Genomic DNA, 19,977 nt, shown 5'->3' on the forward strand with positions numbered 1-19,977 from the left:
TTTGGCAATAAGGAGCTCATGATCTGAGTCACAGTCAGCTCCTGGTCTTGTTTTTGCTGACTATATAGAGCTTCTCCATCTTTGGCTGCAAGAATATAATCAATCTGATTTCAGTGTTGACCATCTGGTGATGTCCATGTGTAGAGTCTTCTCTTGTGTTGTTGGAAAGGGAGTTTGCTATGACCAGTGCGTTCTCTTGTCAAAACTCTATTAGCCTTTGCCCTGCTTCATGCAAAGGAGAAAAGGAAAGATATAAGCATCTGAATGCAGAATTCCAAAGAATAGCAAGGAGAAATAAGAAAGCCTTCCTCAGCGATCATGCAAAGAAATAGAGGAAAACAACAGAATGGGAAAGACTAGAGATCTCTTCAAGAAAATTAGAGATACCAAGGGAACATTTCATGCAAAGATGGGCTCGATAAAGGACAGAAATGGTAACAGAAGCAGAAGATATTAAGAAGAGGTGGCAAGAATACACAGAGGAACTGTACAAAAAAGATCTTCACAACCAAGATAATCATGATGGTGTGATCACTGACCTAGAGCCAGACATCCTGGAATGTGAAGTCAAGTGGGCCTTAGAAAGCATCACTATGAACAAAGCTAGTGGAGGTGATGGAATTCCAGTTGAGCTATTTCAAATCCTGAAAGATGATGCTGTGAAAGTGCTGCACTTAATATGCCAGCAAATTTGGAAAACTCAGCAGTGGCCACAGGACTGGAAAAAGAAAGACAATGCCAAAGAATGCTCAAACTACCGTACAGTTGCACTTATCTCACACGCTAGTAAATTAATGCTCAAAATTCTCCAAGCTAGGCTTCAGCAATACGTGAACCGTGAACTTCGAGATGTTCAAGCTGGTTTTAGGGAAGGCAGAGGAACCACAGATCAAATTGCCAACATCCGCTGGATCATGGAAAAAGGAAGAGAGTTCCAGAAAAACATCTACTTCTGCTTTATTGATTACACCAAAGCCTTTGACTGTGTGGATCACAATAAACTGTGGAAAACTCTGAAAAAGATGGGAATACCAGACCACCTGCCCTGCCTCTTGAGAAACCTATATGCAGGTCAGGAAGCAACAGTTAGAACTGGACATGGAACAACAGACTGGTTCCAAATAGGAAAAGGAGTACGTCAAGGCTGTATATTGTCACCCTGCTTGTTTAACTTCTATGCAGAGTACATCATGAGAGACACTGGGCTGGAAGAAGCACAAGTTGGACTCAAGATTGCCGGGAGAAATATCAATAACCTCAGATATGCAGATGACAGCACCCTTATGGCAGAAAGTGAAGAGGAACTAAAAAGCCTCTTGATGAAAGTGAAAGAGGAGAATGAAAAAGTTGGCTTACAGCTCAACATTCAGAAAACGAAGATCATGGCATCTGGTCCCATCACTTCATGGGAAATATATGGGGAAACAGTGGAAACAGTGTCAAACTTCATTTTTTAGGCTCCAAAATCACTGCAGATGGTGATTGCAGCCATGAAATTAAAAGATGCTTACTCCTTGGAAGGAAAGTTATGACCAACCTAGATAGCATATTCAAAAGCAGAGATATAACTTTGGCAACAAAGGTCCGTCTAGTCAAGGCTATGGTTTTTCCAGTGGTCATGTATGGATGTGAGAGTTGGACTGTGAAGAAAGCTGAGTGCCGAAGAATTGATGCTTTTGAACTGTGGTGTTGGAGAAGACTCCTGAGAGTCCCTTGGACTGCAAGGAGGTCCAAGCAGTCCATTCTGAAGGAGATCAGTCCTGGGTGTTCTTTGGAAGGAATGATGCTAAAGCTGAAACTCCAGTACTTTGGCCACCTCATGCGAAGAGTTGACTCATTGGAAAAGACTCTGATGCTGGAAGGGCTTGGGGGCAGGAGGAGAAGGGGACGACAGAGGATGAGATTGCTGGATGGCATCAATGACGCTATGGACATGAGTTTGGGTGAACTCCAGGAGATGGTGATGGACAGGGAGGCCTGGCGTACTGCTATTCATGGTGTCGCAAAGAGTCAGACACGACTGAGTAACTGAACTGATGTTGGAACTTGGGTGGATTTGATTTCTCAGCTAAGGCTGAATAGAATATTTTGCTACCAACATCAGATACAGAAGAATTTATTTAAGATTTAGCTAAGGTGTGAAATTATGCTAATTTGGTTAAGTATAGTTTAATATTTTGAATTCAGGATCCATTTAAAGCATTTTCTTTCATAAAAGAAATTTCTTTCTTTTTAGTGCTTTGTAAATCATATTGTCTTCAGGATGAAAGAAGCGTGGCTTTACGTTTTCCCTAATTCTTAGTCCTTCAGATTCTTTTTTGTTTCTCTTTGTTCTGAAAGCTTTGCATAAGTATATGTTTAAACATCTTATTCCAAAAGCTTTTGAGGCTGTATTCCAAGATACATGAAATATGATAAGGTGGTATTAATATAAATTAAACTCAGAGTGTAGTAATAAGGGAAAACACAGGTGAGGATGATGTAGAGTTAGGAATGAAGTGAAGAATTCATGGCCCAGTTAGCTGACCACGTGTCACAGGACACTTCTTGAGCCAGCAGCGCACAGAGCACATTTGTTAGGAGATCTTTCTTTGGGAAAGGTGTGTGCTGCTGCCAAGGTCTGTCTCTGTGCCTGAGACTTAGTTGGGAACTTGGGACCTTTGAGATTAGTGATCAGTGTGGGGATGCTCGTTTGGGAAGAACTGAGACGTCGAGAGGGTGACTGCAACATTCACGTTAGATGCCTGACCTTCTGCAAGGAGTTGTGTAGATCTCATTTTGCTTATTTCACTACAGTCCTATGTAGATGGTATTTTTTTAAAGCATCTTAAAAAAACATGGAGTATAATTGCTTTACAATATTGTGTTAGTTTCTGCTGTACAATGGAGTGAATCAGCTACATGTATACATATATCCCCTCCCTCTTGGACCTCCCTTCCCCCCAACCAATTCCACCCCTCTAAGTCATCACAGAGCACTGAGCTGAGCTTCCTGTGCTTTATAGCGGGTTTCCAATGGCATCATCAAGCTCATTTTACAGAAAAGGATACTGAGTCTCAAAGAGACTGGGTGACCTGTCCAGGTAACCAGTCTGTGGTCCATGGCAAAGCCAAGCTTCCAAGCCAGCTGTGACTTAGCATGCGGCCCTTCTTCAGTGGCTCCTGCTGGCTTACATCCCTGTTAATCACGCTTCCTGCTTATTCTCAGTAACAGTAATAGGAGACAAAAATTTGGGGGGGAGGTAGGACAAAGTCCATATAGCAGTATTAGAAAATCGCTCTGCTGCTGCTAAGTCACTTCAGTCGTGTCCGACTCTGTTCGACCCCATAGACGGCAGCCCACCAGGCTGCCCCGTCCCTGGGATTCTCCAGGCAAGAACACTGGAGTGGGTTGCCATTTCCTTCCCCAATGCATGAAAGTGAAAAGTAAAAGTGAAGTCGCTCAGTCGTGTCTGACCCTTAGCGACCCCATGGACTGCAGCCTTCCAGGCTCCTCCATGCATGGGATTTTCCAGGCAAGAGTACTGGAGTGGGGTGCCATTGCCTTCTCTGGAAAGTCGCTCATAAATATTTAAATATTTTGTTGTTCAGTTGCTTAGTTGTGTCCAACTCTTTGTGACCCCATAGACTGCAGCACACTGGGTTTACCTGTCCTTCACCATCTCTCAGAGCTTGCTCAAACTCATGTTCACTGAGTTGGTGATGCCATCCAACCATCTCATCCTCTGTTGCCCTCTTCTCCTCCTTTGTTTCATGTAACAGGCACATGTCATGCCCTGTTTTGGCAAATTCGTCCAGGTTGGCCCAGCCGCAGTATGTGGGTGTCCCTCTTTGATCTGCCTGCCTCCCACATCACTCCCAGCAGAGATGCTGCTGTGACTGCCACTTTGGTGTTAGCAGATGGAAAGGCCTTTTACTCAATAACCCATTTTAGGTTGGCTTTCCCAGTCTTGAGAGAGATCACTTGTGCTGCAAGAGCAGATCCAACCACAAGGAAGCTTAAATATTGTGCCGTAGCTTGGTTTGGCACTTGATGTATCTGAGTCTGATTTCACGGTTCTGTCAAGGGAGCCACTGAATTGTGCGTGCTCAGTCACTCAGTCGTGTCCGACACTTTGCGACCCCATGGACTGTAGCCCTCCAGGCTCCTCTGTCCGTGGGGATTCTCCAGGCAAGAACACTGGAGTGTGTTGCCACGCCCATGTCAATCTACCCAACCCAGGGATTGAACCCAGATCCTCCCGCATTGCGGGTGGATTCTTTACCACCTGAGCCTCCAGGGCAGCCCATGAATACTGGAGTGGGTATCCTATCTCTTCTCCAGGGAATCTTCCCATCCCAGGAATCGACCTGGGGTCTCCTACATTGCAGGTGGATTCTTTATCAGCTGAGCTGGTTTTAGCTGATGTGTTGCCTGGATTTCAGAGGTCTGTGAATTCTTCCAGTTTGACCTCATGCTTTTTTCTCCCTTTGAAGTTTTTACCCTTTCCTGTGGCTGTGAAATTCAAACCCTTTAATCCCAGAGTCTCTGATTTCCAGCTTTGCCTCCTGCCTGTTCTACAAGGTCTCAGTCACCCTGGCAGCACCACCGGCTGGCTCTTCTCCATTTCCAGCCCCTGGGCCTTGGTTGCAACCACTTGTCTGTGCTCCTTCCTTTCACATCCCCTCCACCCAATGGCCTGTCTGCCTGCCTTCCACCACTTTGTCATTGCAAGTCTGGTTTCTGGACCTGCAGCATCAGCAGCAGTTAGAAGCCTCAGGCCCCGCCCCAGACCTACTGGATCTGAATCTGCATTTTCACAGGGTTCTCAGATGATCTGTGTGCACATTCAGATTTGAGAAGCGCTGCTCTAAGTCACACGTCTTCCATGGATTGTGTCCTAAATAAGGGGATAGAAATGAACCCAGTCATTCTGTGGGAAGAATTGGATGAAAAGGTGCTTTTGTTTTTTCCATCCATTTATTCAACTGTGGGCAATACTTTGATCACTTCTAGGGATAGGAATGGAGAAGGCAATGGCACCCCACTCCAGTACTCTTGCCTGGAAAATCCCATGGATGGAGGAGCCTGGTAGGCTGCAGTCCATGGGGTCGCTAAGAGTCAGACACGACTGAGCAACTTCACTTTCACTTTTCACTTTCATGCATTGGAGAAGGAAATGGCAACCCACTCCAGTGTTCTTGCCTGGAGAATCCCAGGGATGGGGAAGCCTGGTGGGCTGCCGTCTATGGGGTCGCACAGAGTTGGACACGACTGAAGCGACTTAGCAGCAGCAGCAGGGATAGGAAGAAATGCGTATGTTTGGGGATAAATGGCTTTACCTACCCATATGGTAAAGTTAAGGCATTGGGAAAAGCTTGGATAATTAGTTGACAGACTGTTCCAACAAGGAAGGATTCAAATAACAACCATCATCACTGTGTTGAAAGTTCTGTGGAAAAAATATTTGAATCAATAAATAAGTTATATTTTTCAAATTGATAAAAAAAGTTTATACAATTGTTTTGGTCTGTCTGGGACTCTAGAACAAAGATGCCATAGACCAGGTGGCTTATAAACAAAGAAACTTGTTTCTCACTGTTCTGGAGCCTGGCAGTCTGAAATCAGGGTGCCAGCATCACTGGGTGGGTGCCCTCTCCCAGTCCACAGATTTCTCTGCTGTCTCATGTTGAGGAGGCAGTGAGCTGGTTCTCTGGGGTCTGTTTGATAAGGGCACTAATCTCATTCATGAAGGCTCCACCCTCAGGATTTAATCACCTCCCAACAGCCTCACTTCCCAGTACCATCCACTTATGAATGTTTCACGGATGCAAGCATTCAGACCATAGCAAAATTATAAATACAGTTGACCCCTGAACAATGCAGATTTGAAATGTGGAGGTCCCTTTATACTCAATTTTTTTTCAGTTTAAATACTGTAGCACTACACGATTATGGTTTGTTGAATCCAAGGACACTGAGGAAACAAATCTTGGATACCTAGGGAGGATTTTCGACTGTATGGAGGGTTGGTGCTTCTAATCCCCGTGTTGTTCAAGGGGTGCTTGTGTAAAAATTTTGTATCTCTCTAAAGGCAGCTAGACAACAAGTTTACGTATAAACTAAATTAAGGATTGGATAGGCTGCATAACACCTATTTTTAACTTTTTAAAAGTGCATTTCTACCCCGTGGTGGAAATATTACTTAATATGGGGTTCAGTGAAAGTACAGGTCATTTCCCAAGGGAGAGTGACCAGTGTTTTTCCTTAAGGCAAGTTTCATCATGTCTTTACACATTAGCCGCTCCACTGCATGGAAAGGCTGTGCAGTAAAATGGGTGGTGTGGGAGTGGGGGTACGGAGCCCTAGCCAAGTGATGCAGAGGGCAGCGAGATGATGAGTAGCCAGACCGATGCCAGTCCTGCCTCTTCTCAGAGCCCGCCTCTTGGACCCACCCTGACTCTGCCCCTGCAGGTCTGTTAGCAGCAGCAGCATCTGTGTCTCTTCTTTCTTTTCTTTAAAAGTCCTCAGGACTTTTAAATACCTGGCTGGTAATTTTAAGGCCCTGAATTTTGAAGGAATAGAATTTGGTAAGTTATATCCATATACTATCTAAAATAGTTTCTCCATAGGTTACTTACAAGAGTCCCCTCCTACCCCCGGGTCTCCCTTTCTCACATACACACCCACACAGTTGTTCACTGCTGTATCAGAGAACTTGATCCCCAGGTAGGGAGTGATACTGGCCATCTAAATACAAAGGTCTTAAAAGTGTTTTTCCAGGCTCTGACCCACTTTGCTTCCATGCAAAAGCATTTCCTTTCATAAGAGCACCAGTGGTTGACTATATGCTTTAATGATTTAAAAGTTTGGTGTTCGAAAACTAGAAAGGCATTCATTTACATTGGATATAAAACTGAGAATGTAGAACACCCATACTTTGAAGAAACATCGTTCTCATTTCTGTGAACCACAGGGGCATCTGTTTAAACTGGACCCTACCTGGAGCTGCAGGCCTTCAAAGTGGGCCATGCCCACAGGAGCAGATGCTGGCCACCTGAAATAGGGGTGCTGGGCAACGTTCCAGTTCTCCTTCAGAACGTCTGATGGTATCGAAACCTAACACTCGAAACAGATGGAAACTAGAGCTCAGGTTTTAGATCTTCTTCAAAGGACAAAAGGTGCAGAATCGAAAAGTGTTAGATTTAGAAAACCTGTGATCAGTTAAATGGATTAGGAAAATGATGGGAAAGTGTTACTGTGTAATGAAAGGAAAACAGATGATGGGTGATTTTTTTTTTTTTTTTTAAATAGGAAAAATAGTTTTTTTTTTTTTTTTTTTTACATGGATGAATTAAGTTCTTTTATTTTTTATTTTTTTATTTTTATTCCTTTATTTCTCATGTGTTCCCCATCCTGAACCCTCCTCCCTCCTCCCTCCCCATACCATCCCTCTGGGTCGTCCCAGTGCACCAGCCCCAAAGCATCCAGCATCGTGCATTGAACCTGGACTGGCAACTCGTTTCTTACATGACATTTCACATGTTTCAATGCCATTCTCCCAAATCTTCCCACCCTCTCCCTCTCCCACAGAGTCCATAAGCCTGTTCTATACATCAGTGTCTCTTTTGCTATCTCGTATACAGGGTTATTGTTACCATCTTTCTAAATTCCATATATATGCGTTAGTATACTGTATTGGTGTTTTTCCTTCTGGCTTACTTCACTCTGTATAATAGGCTCCAGTTTCATCCACCTCATTAGAACTGATTCAAATGTATTCTTTTTAATGGCTGAGTAATACTCCATTGTGTATATGTACCACAGCTTTCTTATCCATTCATCTGCTGATGGACATCTAGGTTGCTTCCATGTCCTGGCTATTATAAACAGTGCTGCGATGAACATTGGGGTACACGTGTCTCTTTCCCTTCTGGTTTCCTCAGTGTGTATGCCCAGCAGTGGGATTGCTGGATCATAAGGCAGTTCTATTTCCAGTTTTTTAAGGCATCTCCACACTGTTCTCCATAGTGGCTGTACTAGTTTGCATTCCCACCAACAGTGTAAGAGGGTTCCCTTTTCTCCACACCCTCTCCAGCATTTATTATTTGTAGACTTTTGGATCACAGCCATTCTGACTGGTGTGAAATGGTATCTCATAGTGGTTTTGATTTGCATTTCTCTGATAATGAGTGATGTTGAGCATCTTTTCATGTGTTTGTTAGCCATCTGTATGTCTTCTTTGGAGAAATGTCTATTTAGATCTTTGGCCCATTTTTTGATTGGGTCATTTATTTTGCTGGAGTTGAGCTGTAGGAGTTGCTTGTATATTTTTGAGATTAGTTGTTTGTCGGTTGCTTCATTTGCTATTATTTTCTCCCATTCTGAAGGCTGTCTTTTCACCTTGCTAATAGTTTCCTTTGATGTGCAGAAGCCTTTAAGTTTAATTAGGTCCCATTTGTTTATTTTTGCTTTTATTTCCAATATTCTGGGAGGTGGGTCATAGAGGATCCTGCTGTGATGTATGTCAGAGAGTGTTTTGCCTATGTTCTCCTCTAGGAGTTTTATAGTTTTATATAGTTTTATATGACTTTTTTTTCTTACGAGTTTATCCATGATAAAAAGCATTTAAAAAAACATGTATTGAGACATATGTATGTGTTACATGTCATGATATTTAGGCCAAGTTAATTGACACGTAGGGTTGTCTTAGTAATTTGAGGATTAAAATAATACTGGATATATAAAGGTAATGTATAGGTGCACAAATATACTTTTTATGTCATCATGAATACACAATCATATAAGTGAGGTTTCTGTGATGACTTAGGTTATTCTGGTGGCTTTTGGTCAGCACCTTGAAATTGAGTTATGCTGGTTTGGTACCTTTGATTGAGGGTCAGCATTTGACTTACGGTTTTTATAGGCATCACCTGACCTGGCCATAACAAAACAGCAAACCAAAACCAATATGAACTTGAGTACTGCAGAAAAATGTGTCTTACGGAAGTTGCTCATTTGTTTGATTTCAGAGCTTCGTGATTTTGTCTCTTGATAAAACTTTTTCTTCTGCAGCAGTGTTTTCTAAGCCGTGACCCACAAAGCATTATTTTCCTGCATTGTTAATATGGATTCAACTATGACAGCTTATCTACCGCAGGACTTCTCAGAGCCTTTGACAGAACTAATGTAGCCTGTGATGCTTTTAAAGTGAGATATAGTATCTGATGTTTCCCAAGCTTATTTCATTTTACCAGCTGCGTCTCCCACCACTACTGTCTCCCATGGAAGATAATGTGGAAGATGATGCTCTAGCATTTTTATATGTAGTTTTTCATTTACCGTCTTAGCAGACCTGAGAAACAGAAGCAACTCTGTTGTCCCTTTTTGGATGAGGGAGGCTCTAAGAACCACTGGAGCTCAGGTTGGCACCTAGACTTAGGTGTCCTAGTAGCTCACCCATCTTTTGTCTCTGTTGATGCTTTCAGTTCAGGTCAGAGACACTTGTCACGTATGGCGGGCAGGGGAGGAGGGTTATGTGGGCTGCATGCTGATCTGATGTTTCTCTGTCCCTCGGATGGTCCACAGGGCTCTGTGGTCTCCTAATTCTAGGGAGGCTTCCCTAATTCTAGCAAGTGGATGATGCGATTGAGGGAGTTAATTCTCATGTGGTTTATATAAAGTAATGGTCTAGGCAGCCCCACCCCCTCACCCTCGCCCAGGTGTGCTGTAAGTAGGAACGTTACCTGAATACTCAACCGGGTTCACTTGTTTTTACTTCCCGGGTTTCACCCGATGGTACTATGTCATGTTTTGCTCTTTTTATAGAAAGAAATTCAAGCCATGAGTCAGTGCAGCCATCCCAACGTAGTGACCTATTACACCTCTTTTGTGGTAAAAGACGAACTTTGGCTGGTCATGAAATTACTAAGTGGAGGTAAGTGGGTTTTTTCATTATTTGCTTGTTTTTTTCTTTTTTTTCCTTTTGTGTGAGTCAGTATATTGAATAAGATTTCAGATTTGATCCCCTTCCTCCTGTATTTAAAAGTTTTCTTGGTTCATTATTTGCCTAGAGAGTAAAGTCTGGATTGCTTCATGTTCATATTCAAAGCCTTCCATAATTCAGCGTAACTCCTGGACTATCTGTGTCCTCTTCTACCTCAGCCTTCTTGGCGTGGGTGAGACTTCCCAAAAGTCTTCTGCTGTCTGAGGTCTCTATGCTGCTCCTCAGCCCTGGATGTCAGTCTGTCCTTCTCCATGTGCTCATGTCCTGCAAGATCTCATCATCTTTGTCTCTTCAGAAAAGTTAACCAGGCCTTTCTCTTTTAAAGCATTCATTTTTAACATTATTCAAATCTTTCACACCTTGTAAGATAACAAGTTATTTCACTGCTGTTTGTTAAAAGGTCTGTGCTGATGGAAATGTGTGCTGTGCTCTCCAGTTTCTTCTGGTGGATCGAGTATTTGACATGTGGCTAGTGTTACTGAGGGACTGAATTTCTATTCAATTTTAATCAACTTTATTTAAATAACCTCAGGTGGCCAGTGGCTACGGTATTGGACAGGGTATTTTCAGATTGTGGGTTTCATGAAGGAACACGTGGGAAAGGAAAGGGAACTTTATCTTTCCAGCCTCAGATCACGGAAGTTAAAAAAGCCACAGACAAGAGTCAGACATGACTGAGCGACTGAACTGAATGTAATTTGTAAGACACTTTCCCATGCCCATATTTTTTTTTTTCCCTTTCATCTTCTAGCCTCACTCTTTGATAGGGAAGGATCATCATCACGGTTAGTTTCCTTGAATGCTTTCTCCATGGTTAGATCCCTTGCAAGGTGATTTATTGCCTTATTTCATGTAATCCGGGCAACACCCTCGAGTGGCAGGTGTCATCATCCACATTTTTCAGAAAGTACACAAGAGCCCAAGAGAATTAGACAGCTTGCCCAAGGTCACACACGTCATAAGTGTTGACGCTGGGAGCTGTGGACCTACAAGCCACACTGCCCTAAAAGTATCATCACCTTCATTGTACAGAGCTGAAAACTGGAGCTGAGAAAGCGCAAGCACACCCAACACCCAGCATCCCTTCCTCCCTGTATATCTGTCTTTCTGAGATATGAAGTATATTACGAGCAGGGGAGAATGTAGGGTAGTGTCTGGATGCAGTGAGAACGGACAGAGTGGGGCTGATACTGTGGAGGCCACTTTTATTTGCAAGCCCAGTTCAGCTAAGGCTGAATCAGGGAAACATCTCAATTTTTATTTTTTTTAAGAAGAAACTGTCTTGGATCCAGCAAGGCCCTGCCATGAGATGAGGAAGGCATTGTAATTGCCTCGGGTTTGCTTGTGTAAGTCTCGGTAGGGAGCCCGGGAGAACTTAGTTCGGTTCTGTTCCCAGTCTTGTCAATCCTGTTAGTCATTGTTTCCTCGAGTGCCGACTCTGGTTTTTAATTAAAAAGGAAAGGAGGAAAAGGAAGCCCTTGGAGCTGACTGCAGTGTTGAGCCTCAGGACTGCGTCTTGGTTCTGCTGAGGGTGGTGCTTTATCAATGATGACCTTAACCAGGTCTCTTCCTGTGGGGTCCACTAACAAAGGAAACAAGAAATTCTGGTAACCTGGGACCTTGCAGGTTTTACTTCCTCTCTTTATTTTTAATCCCAATTACTTTTTGTAAGCTTGAAAGTATCCCCTGTGCCCTTCCTTGTGGACTGGATAGAAAATTTCATTGTCTTTTTAAAGGAATTAAATTTAGCCTTCCCAGGCTTTAGGTAAGAGGAACAAGTTTTAAACAGGTTTCCACAGGTAAGGGGAATGTGGGCAGACATGGCCCACTTTTCTTTCAGCAGTCCAGAAATGCATGGGTGTGTGCGTGCTAAGTCCCTTCACTCATGTCTGCCTCTTTGCAACCCCGTGAACTGTAGCCCACCAGGCTCCTCTGTCCAAGGGATTCTCCAGGCAAGAGTACTGGAGTGGGTTGCTGTGCCCTCCTCCAGGGGATCTTCCCAACCCAGGGATCGAATCAGAGTTTCTTATGTCTCCTGCATTGGCAGGTCTGTTCTTTACCAATAGTGCCACCTGGGAAGCCCCAGAAATGCATCCATGCCTGGTATGATATATCCCTATAAGATTAAAAAATAAAATGTTTTTGGAAATGTTATTTCTAAATAATCCAAAAATCCAAGAGTCAGCCAATAAAGAGATATTTTGTTTCTCTCAGTGGGGGGGTGGGGGGGGGTGGGGAGGGGGGAGGGGAAGAACTCTGCATTTGTTTTCTTCTATACTGTTTTATCACATCAGATCTCTTAATGAAGGGCAGGTGGCTAGTCTGCTGTAGTAATACCTGATGGGGAAACTCAATCCTCCTAGTTAATCAGAGAGAGCTTGGAGCCAAACTCAGGTCCTGAGGTGAGCTATTTGGTAACTCTTCAGAAATGTTGAACCCCCAGGTAATTATGGCTCTTAAAATGCCCAGGAGGTTTAGAATATTAATTCACATGTGTTGAAATATGAATTCAGAGTGCCAAGGATACTAATCTGTGTATAGTAACAAAGTAGTGTGCATTCATTTCTTTATTATTAAACTCAGTGCATCAGTGTCAAGTAAATGGAATAAAGATTGCCTAGCGTCACAGAAAGAAGTCTTCTCGTCACAAGCAGGGGTCTCTAGAAGCAGTGTACTTTCTTCTCGCTTCTGCTACCTGTGTCTTAGGGGTTACAGAAGAACTGTGCTCCTTTCTCTCAGCAGTTCCCTGCTGTCTTTTCCCCTGGCTTCCTGTTCCTTTCTTTTTCTGTGTAGACATCCTGAACCTCCTTTTAATCTGTAACCAATTGCATGTCTTGGGGAAAGGGACTAACTGCAGTGGTCATGCACAGGCTTCTGCTTCTTGACCCAGAACCCCTCTCATTAAGTTCAGCAGGTTGTGGGCTTGCAGACTTGGATTTAATGTTTTTCTGGCCATGGGCTGCCATGCAGCTGTTTGTATGCCTTGGGAATATTTGTGCTAAATAAACAACAACAAAAAAATATTTAGTTTTTTAAGTAGGGAGCCCTGTTCTGGAAAGATCGTGAAGGTGCTTATACAATTGTTTAATTCTTCTGTCTGTCCACTTAGGTTCAATGTTGGATATCATAAAATACATCGTCAATCGAGGAGAACACAAGAACGGGGTTCTGGAAGAGGCAATAATAGCAACAATTCTTAAAGAAGTTTTGGAAGGCTTAGACTATCTACACAGAAATGGTCAGATTCACAGGTATGGCTTCTGCAGAGGTGTTTCAATTCAGCTGTCCATAGCTTCAGTCCTAGTTAGTAGAGAATGTTAAGGAAACACACCTCACAGTTAAGTATTGATATGTGTCTAACTTGCATGTGTATGCTCAGTCGTTAAGTTGTGACTGTCTCTTGGCAACCCCATGGACTGAAGCCCACAAGCCTCCCCTATCCATATGATTTTCAAGGCAAGAGTACTGGAGTGAGTTGCCATTACCTTCTCCAGGGGATCTTCCCAACCCAGGGGTTGAACCCATGCTTGCTGAGTCTCCGATTCTTTACCACTGAGCCACCTAGGAAGCCTCATTTCTAACTTAGGTCGGCATCTCTAGCTTTATAACGCAGGCAAGAGTGTTCCAAACATGTAATATGTTAATTATTTTTGACATGGTGGTGGGAGAGGAGGAGAGGCACTAATTTCATCTCTTCTGTGACATACAGTGCTAATTCTTTACACAGCGAAATAGCATAGAATGCGAGCACTTGATGTTTCAAATGGGTTAGTGTTACTTGGGCTCTTAGAAATAGTTGCAAGTAAACCACCATTAACCATAATACTAATATTTGTAATTCCCCGGCCCTGAACCATGAGTGAACTATATGGTTTATGATATTTACTATGTCTTTTAATGATTAGAAAAATATTACTTTAGAAATCAAACTTGTAAATTGTCATTTTTCTTAAGTGTTAAGGCTACTGAGCACAACTTTTATATAGTGAAGAAATATAGACTATTATAATTAGTATTTGTAATCAGGATCTCCCCAGAGAAGAGACTGATCAAATCCATTGTCTAAGAGTCTTATGTGTTTGATTTGAAATTGTACCACAGACAAATTTAAGTTGAAGTAAAGCAGTTTTACATAGACTGGGCTTTAATTCTTGATAAAATGATAGTATTGTGAGTATGTGGACAGTCTCTAATTCTGTAACATAAAGTATCTACTCACTGTTTTAATTAAATCTGGATAATAGTATCACAAAAACTAAGTGTTATAATATAAAACCCTAACCATCCTTCAGGAGCAAACTATAAAATCACAGTGTGCCCTTGTAACTTTTTAAATTTGTTTTACAAATATTATATTTGTAAAATAATAATTATGTCAAACAGCTAAATTATATGATATGTTTTAAAATCTCCCTGAGTGAATTAATGCAATATATTGTCTGTACTCTAGCATTAAATTCTGTCTTTTTCCTAATAGGGATTTGAAAGCTGGTAATATTCTTCTGGGTGAAGATGGTTCAGTACAAATAGCAGGTAAAGCTGACAAAGATAAAGCATTCTCTGCTTGTTTATGGACGTGTTACAACTTCAAAGAATGTAGAGTCCTTCCTAAGAAATGAATAATGCATGTAGTCTTTTTTCTTTTTTTACTTGATGTATAGTTGATGTATAATATTATGTAAGTTGCAGACATACAGTGTAGTGCTCCACAGTTTTAAAAGTTAGTATTCCATTTGTAGTTATTATAAAATTCTGGCTACGTTCCCGGTGTTGGATAGATGTCCTTGTAGCTTGTTTTGTGCATGGTGGTTTGTGCCTCTTACACCGCCCCTCCCTACTTCCCTCTCCTTATTGGTAACCACTAGTTTGCTCTCTCTGTAAGTCTGCTTCTCTTCAGTTATATTCACTAGCTTGTTTTATTTTTTAGATTCTGCATACAAGTGATACCATACAGATGTTGTCTTTCTCTGACTTACTTCCCGTTTATTGTAATGCCCTCCGGGTCCACCCATGTTGTTAAAAATGGCAACATTCTTTCATTCTTTTGAGTGGCTGAGTAGAATTCCATTGTAGGTACCCCAGTATTTGGGCTGCCTTATTATTGAATGTTTGGATCTGAGGTATAACATGTTTTCCTATTGTTTTGATAGATCTTTGTTAGATCTTCCTATAAATTGCTGTTTTAGAACACAGCCTTTTAATAAAGGACAATTTTAATTTTATTTTCTACCTTCCAGATTGAATAATGGTGATATTTATATAAATGCAAGAAGCACTTTGGGAAGTTTTTTTGAATGAGTTTGAAAGTTTAAAACACCGTACACATTAATTTTAAGCCCTTTATTTCTCAAGTGATGGCTGAAAGATTTGTGAATTCTTGAAACCTAGGGCTTAATTTACTCTCAAATTTGACCCTTCATTTCGATTCTTGACAGTTGATGGGGCCTGGCAGTGTAGTAAAGATCAAATGAGAGCATTGACAGGAGCCTTCTCCATGCAGAACCTCTCATTTTGTTAATGCTCCTAGAATAACTTGAAAGGCCTGGGATAAAATGTAGCCATGTGCATATCCACTCTTGTTTTATCCCCCTTCTGTGAAGGGCTGTCTCAGCAATCCTCTCAACCAGCAGCACTTTGGGCATTTTTGGCTCCACAGTCCCCTCTCTGTACTAGACTGTCTGTGTCATTACAGGATGTTCAGCCTTCTGGCTTCCAGGCATGACATGTCACTAGCAGCACATCCTAGCAATATCCGTGGTGACAATCAGTCACCGATCTGGCTTGTGTTATTGAAAAAATGTTGAAAACATTTAGTTAGTCTGATCTGCTTCTATTTGAGTTGGATGGGAAGAGTCTTACCTTCTAGGATAGGTTTAAAGTCTTTGCATATCTAGTTATTAGAATGAAATTGATGGCAGTCCTTGGTACCACTCTTGTTTCTAGACAGATCTGAGGATCTAGGGATATTATTCGAAATGTGAGAGGTCAGCAGAAAACACACACACCCCCAACACAAAGGATGAGCATTGAGTCATCTCTTTGATTCATTGTGCCCCTTCTCTGGGTACCAGAGGACCAGTCAGGTGATGTCCCAGCTATATAGTGAGCACGATGCTGACCTTAGGCTCTGCGTTTAGTTAGATACACTTACAGAGACTATTACCAAGTTTTTTTTGTTTGTTTTTTTTTTAAAGAAAGATGTTTTGAAAATATAAAAGGGAAACTGTGGATTTGTTTGAGATCAGATGTTTCTTCCTTAGGGAAGTAATAATGGCGATGTTATCTTTTATTAGTCTTCTCTTTTGAAAAGATTAATTTAGTCGAGTTTAAGACCACCGGGAAGGCACGCAGTGTGTCAGTCAAGCACAAAGGCTTTGGAATCAAGCAGGCCTGATTTAATACCACTGTACAACCTGGGGCAAATCACAGCATCTCTAAGCCTCAGTTTCCACATCTGTGAGACCATGATGATATTGCCTGTCATTCTCAAAGACAGGGACTTCCTGTGCAGCTACTAAATGGTAGGATTCAAGCCCCTATAAGTGCAATACAGTAGGTTTTGGAAAGTTACAGAGTATTCTAGGTGTCTCCACCCAGAGATGTCAGTTTGCAAAAGGGGGAGGTATTTGTGTATAAACATTTTTTGTTAAGTTGTCTAAAAAGATCCTGGAAGAAAGGACCTTAATCTTTAAGACTCCAGTGAATTGATAAGAATTTTTAATTTAAAAGAAATACACACATTTATATATCATTTTGTACTCATGATTTTGTATTTTCTGTTTTAAAGAGGATCTTTCAAATTGTCTAAACTTTATGCCCCGTGAAACCTGGATCCACCCCTGCTTACTGTTTTGGCAGTAAGTAAATAAATGTGAGAAATGGTTAGTGTGACTCTCAAAATGGGCAATCGACAGTAAAAAGACAGTATAGGCTTATTTATTGTGGTAGCAAAAGATTAGGAACAGCTGAGGTGTCCTGGTTAAGTAGGTTTATGGTATATCTATACTATGGAAGACCCACCGATGGAGAATAAGAAGTTCTCTGTACACCAATGGGGGAAAATCACTGGGTTACGTGGTTAAGTTAACACAAGGTGAAATACTATGTATATAATATGCCACCTTTTGTGAAAGAAATAGAAATAAGAATATCTCTGTATATTTGTGCAAAGAAGTATTAGAAGTATAATGGCAGTGGGGGTGGTAGAGTATATACCTTTTAAAACATTCTGAATTTTGAACCATGTCAATATATGACCTAGTAAAACAAATGAAAGGACTCCACAAACTTAATTAACTGTCAATAAATCAAAGCCATTTTAGAAGCCATTGTGAAAGTTATCAAACGTATCACAAAGTTGAGAAGAGTAGGAAGAATCCTCTGGTATGCATCACCTGGCTTCAGTACTCAGCAGTCTTTGGCCGGTTCTCAATTCATCTCTCATTCCCCTCCCTGCTTTGGAGACTCTTATCATTATTGATGCTGACTTTTGTTCTTGAGCCAAGTCAGTGGTTTCTATATGCACATCTTGTCCTTCCTTTAGAGAGTGGCCTTTATCCCACAGGCTAGGGGCATTATGAAGAAAAGACTTCAACTAAACAACTGAAAAAAATGTGTGAACAAAAGCTTCGAACCTTCCAGCATCAGATAGTCTAGTTGTTAAGAAGAGGATCTCTGAGATCAGCTGGCTTGGTTGAGGGCTTGCCTAGTAGCTCAGCTGGTAAAGAATCTGCTTGCAATGCAGGAGACCTGGGTGTAATTTCTGGGTTGGGAAGATCCCCTGGGGAAGGACTAGGCTACCCACTTCAGTATTCTTGGGCTTCCCTAGTGGCCCAGACAGTAAAGAATCTGCCTGCAATGTGTGAGACATGGGTTTAATCCCTGGGTTGGGAAGATCCTCTTGAGAAGGGAATGGCTACCCACTCCACTATTCTTGCCTGGAGAATTCCATGGACAGAGGAGCCTGGCAAGCTACAGTCCATGGGGTCACAAAGAGTCGGACATGACTGAGGAACTTGCACTTGGTTGAAATTCCCACGTCAATTCTCAAGCTCTGGGACCTTGGTCAATTCTCATGCTCAACATCTTAAAGACTCAGTTTCTTTAAAGGGAGATACAGGTATAAGCCACTTCATCTTTTTTTTTTTAAAACAAGTTCATTTTCTAGACTTTTAAAATTTTATATATATGTATTTATGTATTGGCTTGGTGGGTCTTCACTGCTGCAAGGGCTTTTCTCTAGTTGCAGAGAGAAGAGGCTAGTCTGTAGTTGAGATGTGCAGGCTTCTCATTGCAGTGGCTTCTCTCGTTGTGGAGCACAGACTCTAGGCACTTGGGCTTCAGTAGTTGCTGTTCCCTGGGCTCTAGAGCACAGGCTGTCTTGCCTGGAGAATCCCAGGGATCGGGGAGCCTGGTGGGCTGCCGTCTATGGGGTCGCACAGAGTCGGACACGACTGAAGCGACTTAGCAGCAGCAGCAGCAGCAAAGCACAGGCTCAGTAGTTGTGGTGCATGGGCTTAGTTGCTCTGAGTGGAATCTTCCTGCATCAGGGATCGAACTTGTGTCTCCTGCACTGGCAAATGGATACTTTACCACTGAACTACCAGGGAAGCCCTCTTCATCTTTTTTTCCTGAAATCAGATGAGACTCTTTGTATCCAGTGATCTTCCAACAGCTGCTGGCACATGATTGGCACGCAGGAAATATCAGCAGCTGCCACTGCTAATCTTGTTGCTGTTACTACTGTAACTCCTACTGACAGACTTGCGCCTACCAGCCCTTCCACTGCCTGAAGATCATATGTACCTCAAATTTGTCTTGCAAGAGGTTCAGCTCTGAGGGGCTTTATGAGTTATAAAAAGGAAGTGCTTATTAATTATGGCACTTGGAAGCTAACTTATTATTACTTTTGCTGTAAGCTAATTAAAAAGTACAATGAATTTTTTCTGTTTTGTGATGAAACCATCATTTCTCACTGAGAGAGTCAAAGTGGCAGCGAACTGCTTTTGAAATGCTGAGGGGCGTCAGCCCCTGGCTTCTGCGCCACCTGGTTCTCTGCCAGTCATTCTGTCCCGGTGTTCCTGTCAGACTAATGAAGCCCAGCTCGTGCTCTGGGCCCCAGGGAGCACATTGCCCTTTTTCTTTTTTTCTCAGTTGAGATCCCCTGAGGTAAGATTTCCCGACTTTTCTTCTCCCTCTCAGGACTGGGTTTTTTTTTCCCTCACTGCGGGTGGCGGTATTGAGTGTAACCCAGCAGGTGTGTGGCAGGGACTGCTGCATTTGGAAGGGCACTTGCAGGAAGCCCCCACTTGGGCTATCATGAGGTTAAATGGATCCGTGTCTATAGTGCTTAGGACGGTGCCCAGCACATGGTGAGGAATTTGTAGACAGTCAGTCTGGGCTTTCCCCCCAGCTTTTCTGGGTGTCATTGTATGTGCGTCTCCGTGGCTCGTGTGGTGATGAAGTATGAATCTTCATGAGCTGTGGTGGGTTATCAGGCATGTGAGTGTACACTGTCTCCATCTCTGCAGCTCAGCTATAGCTTTCTAGAATTCACGTTTAATGTTCTTCATATCCTCTGACTTGAGCATAACATTGAGTTTATACAGTATTTCAAATTAAATTTTTTATTTTAACTCTCAAGATTATTGCCTTTAAAAGAAAAACATGCAGTGATTCCTTGGAAAAGCTGGCTGCTGCTGCTCTCGCCGGGTACAGGATTTTGACACTCTCAGTCAGGCAGTGGCTTGCTGTCTGAGCAAACTTGGGCCAGGGGTCCTCAGGTCTTTTGCTGGTACCTTGTGTGGGCAGGGTAGGGCAAGAGTGTGGCAAAGCTGAAGAGGACTCAGCAGCAGCAGAGCTAGACTGTCTCTTTGTTGCTGTTCAGTTCAGTTCAGCCTCTCAGTCATGTCCGAGTCTTTGTGACCCCATGAATTGCAGCACGCCAGGCCTCCCTGTCCATCACCAACTCCTGGAGTTCACTCAAACTCAT

At 42.4% G+C, this 19,977-nt stretch overlaps 1 protein-coding gene across 2 annotated transcripts in view; it reads left to right on the forward strand.

Annotated features, from left to right (window-relative positions):
- Positions 1-19,977, forward strand: part of STK39 (serine/threonine kinase 39) — a 321,213-nt gene that overhangs the window by 78,324 nt on the left and 222,912 nt on the right. For both annotated transcript variants that reach the window (XM_070803818.1, XM_019971542.2), the window contains exons 3-5: positions 9,809-9,917; positions 13,096-13,237; positions 14,464-14,519. In XM_070803818.1, the coding sequence (XP_070659919.1) occupies positions 9,809-9,917; positions 13,096-13,237; positions 14,464-14,519 (307 nt within the window). The remainder of the gene's footprint in view (positions 1-9,808; positions 9,918-13,095; positions 13,238-14,463; positions 14,520-19,977) is intronic.

The sequence above is a fragment of the Bos indicus genome, chromosome 2, assembly GCF_029378745.1.
Source record: "Bos indicus isolate NIAB-ARS_2022 breed Sahiwal x Tharparkar chromosome 2, NIAB-ARS_B.indTharparkar_mat_pri_1.0, whole genome shotgun sequence".
Taxonomy (NCBI): domain Eukaryota; kingdom Metazoa; phylum Chordata; class Mammalia; order Artiodactyla; family Bovidae; genus Bos; species Bos indicus.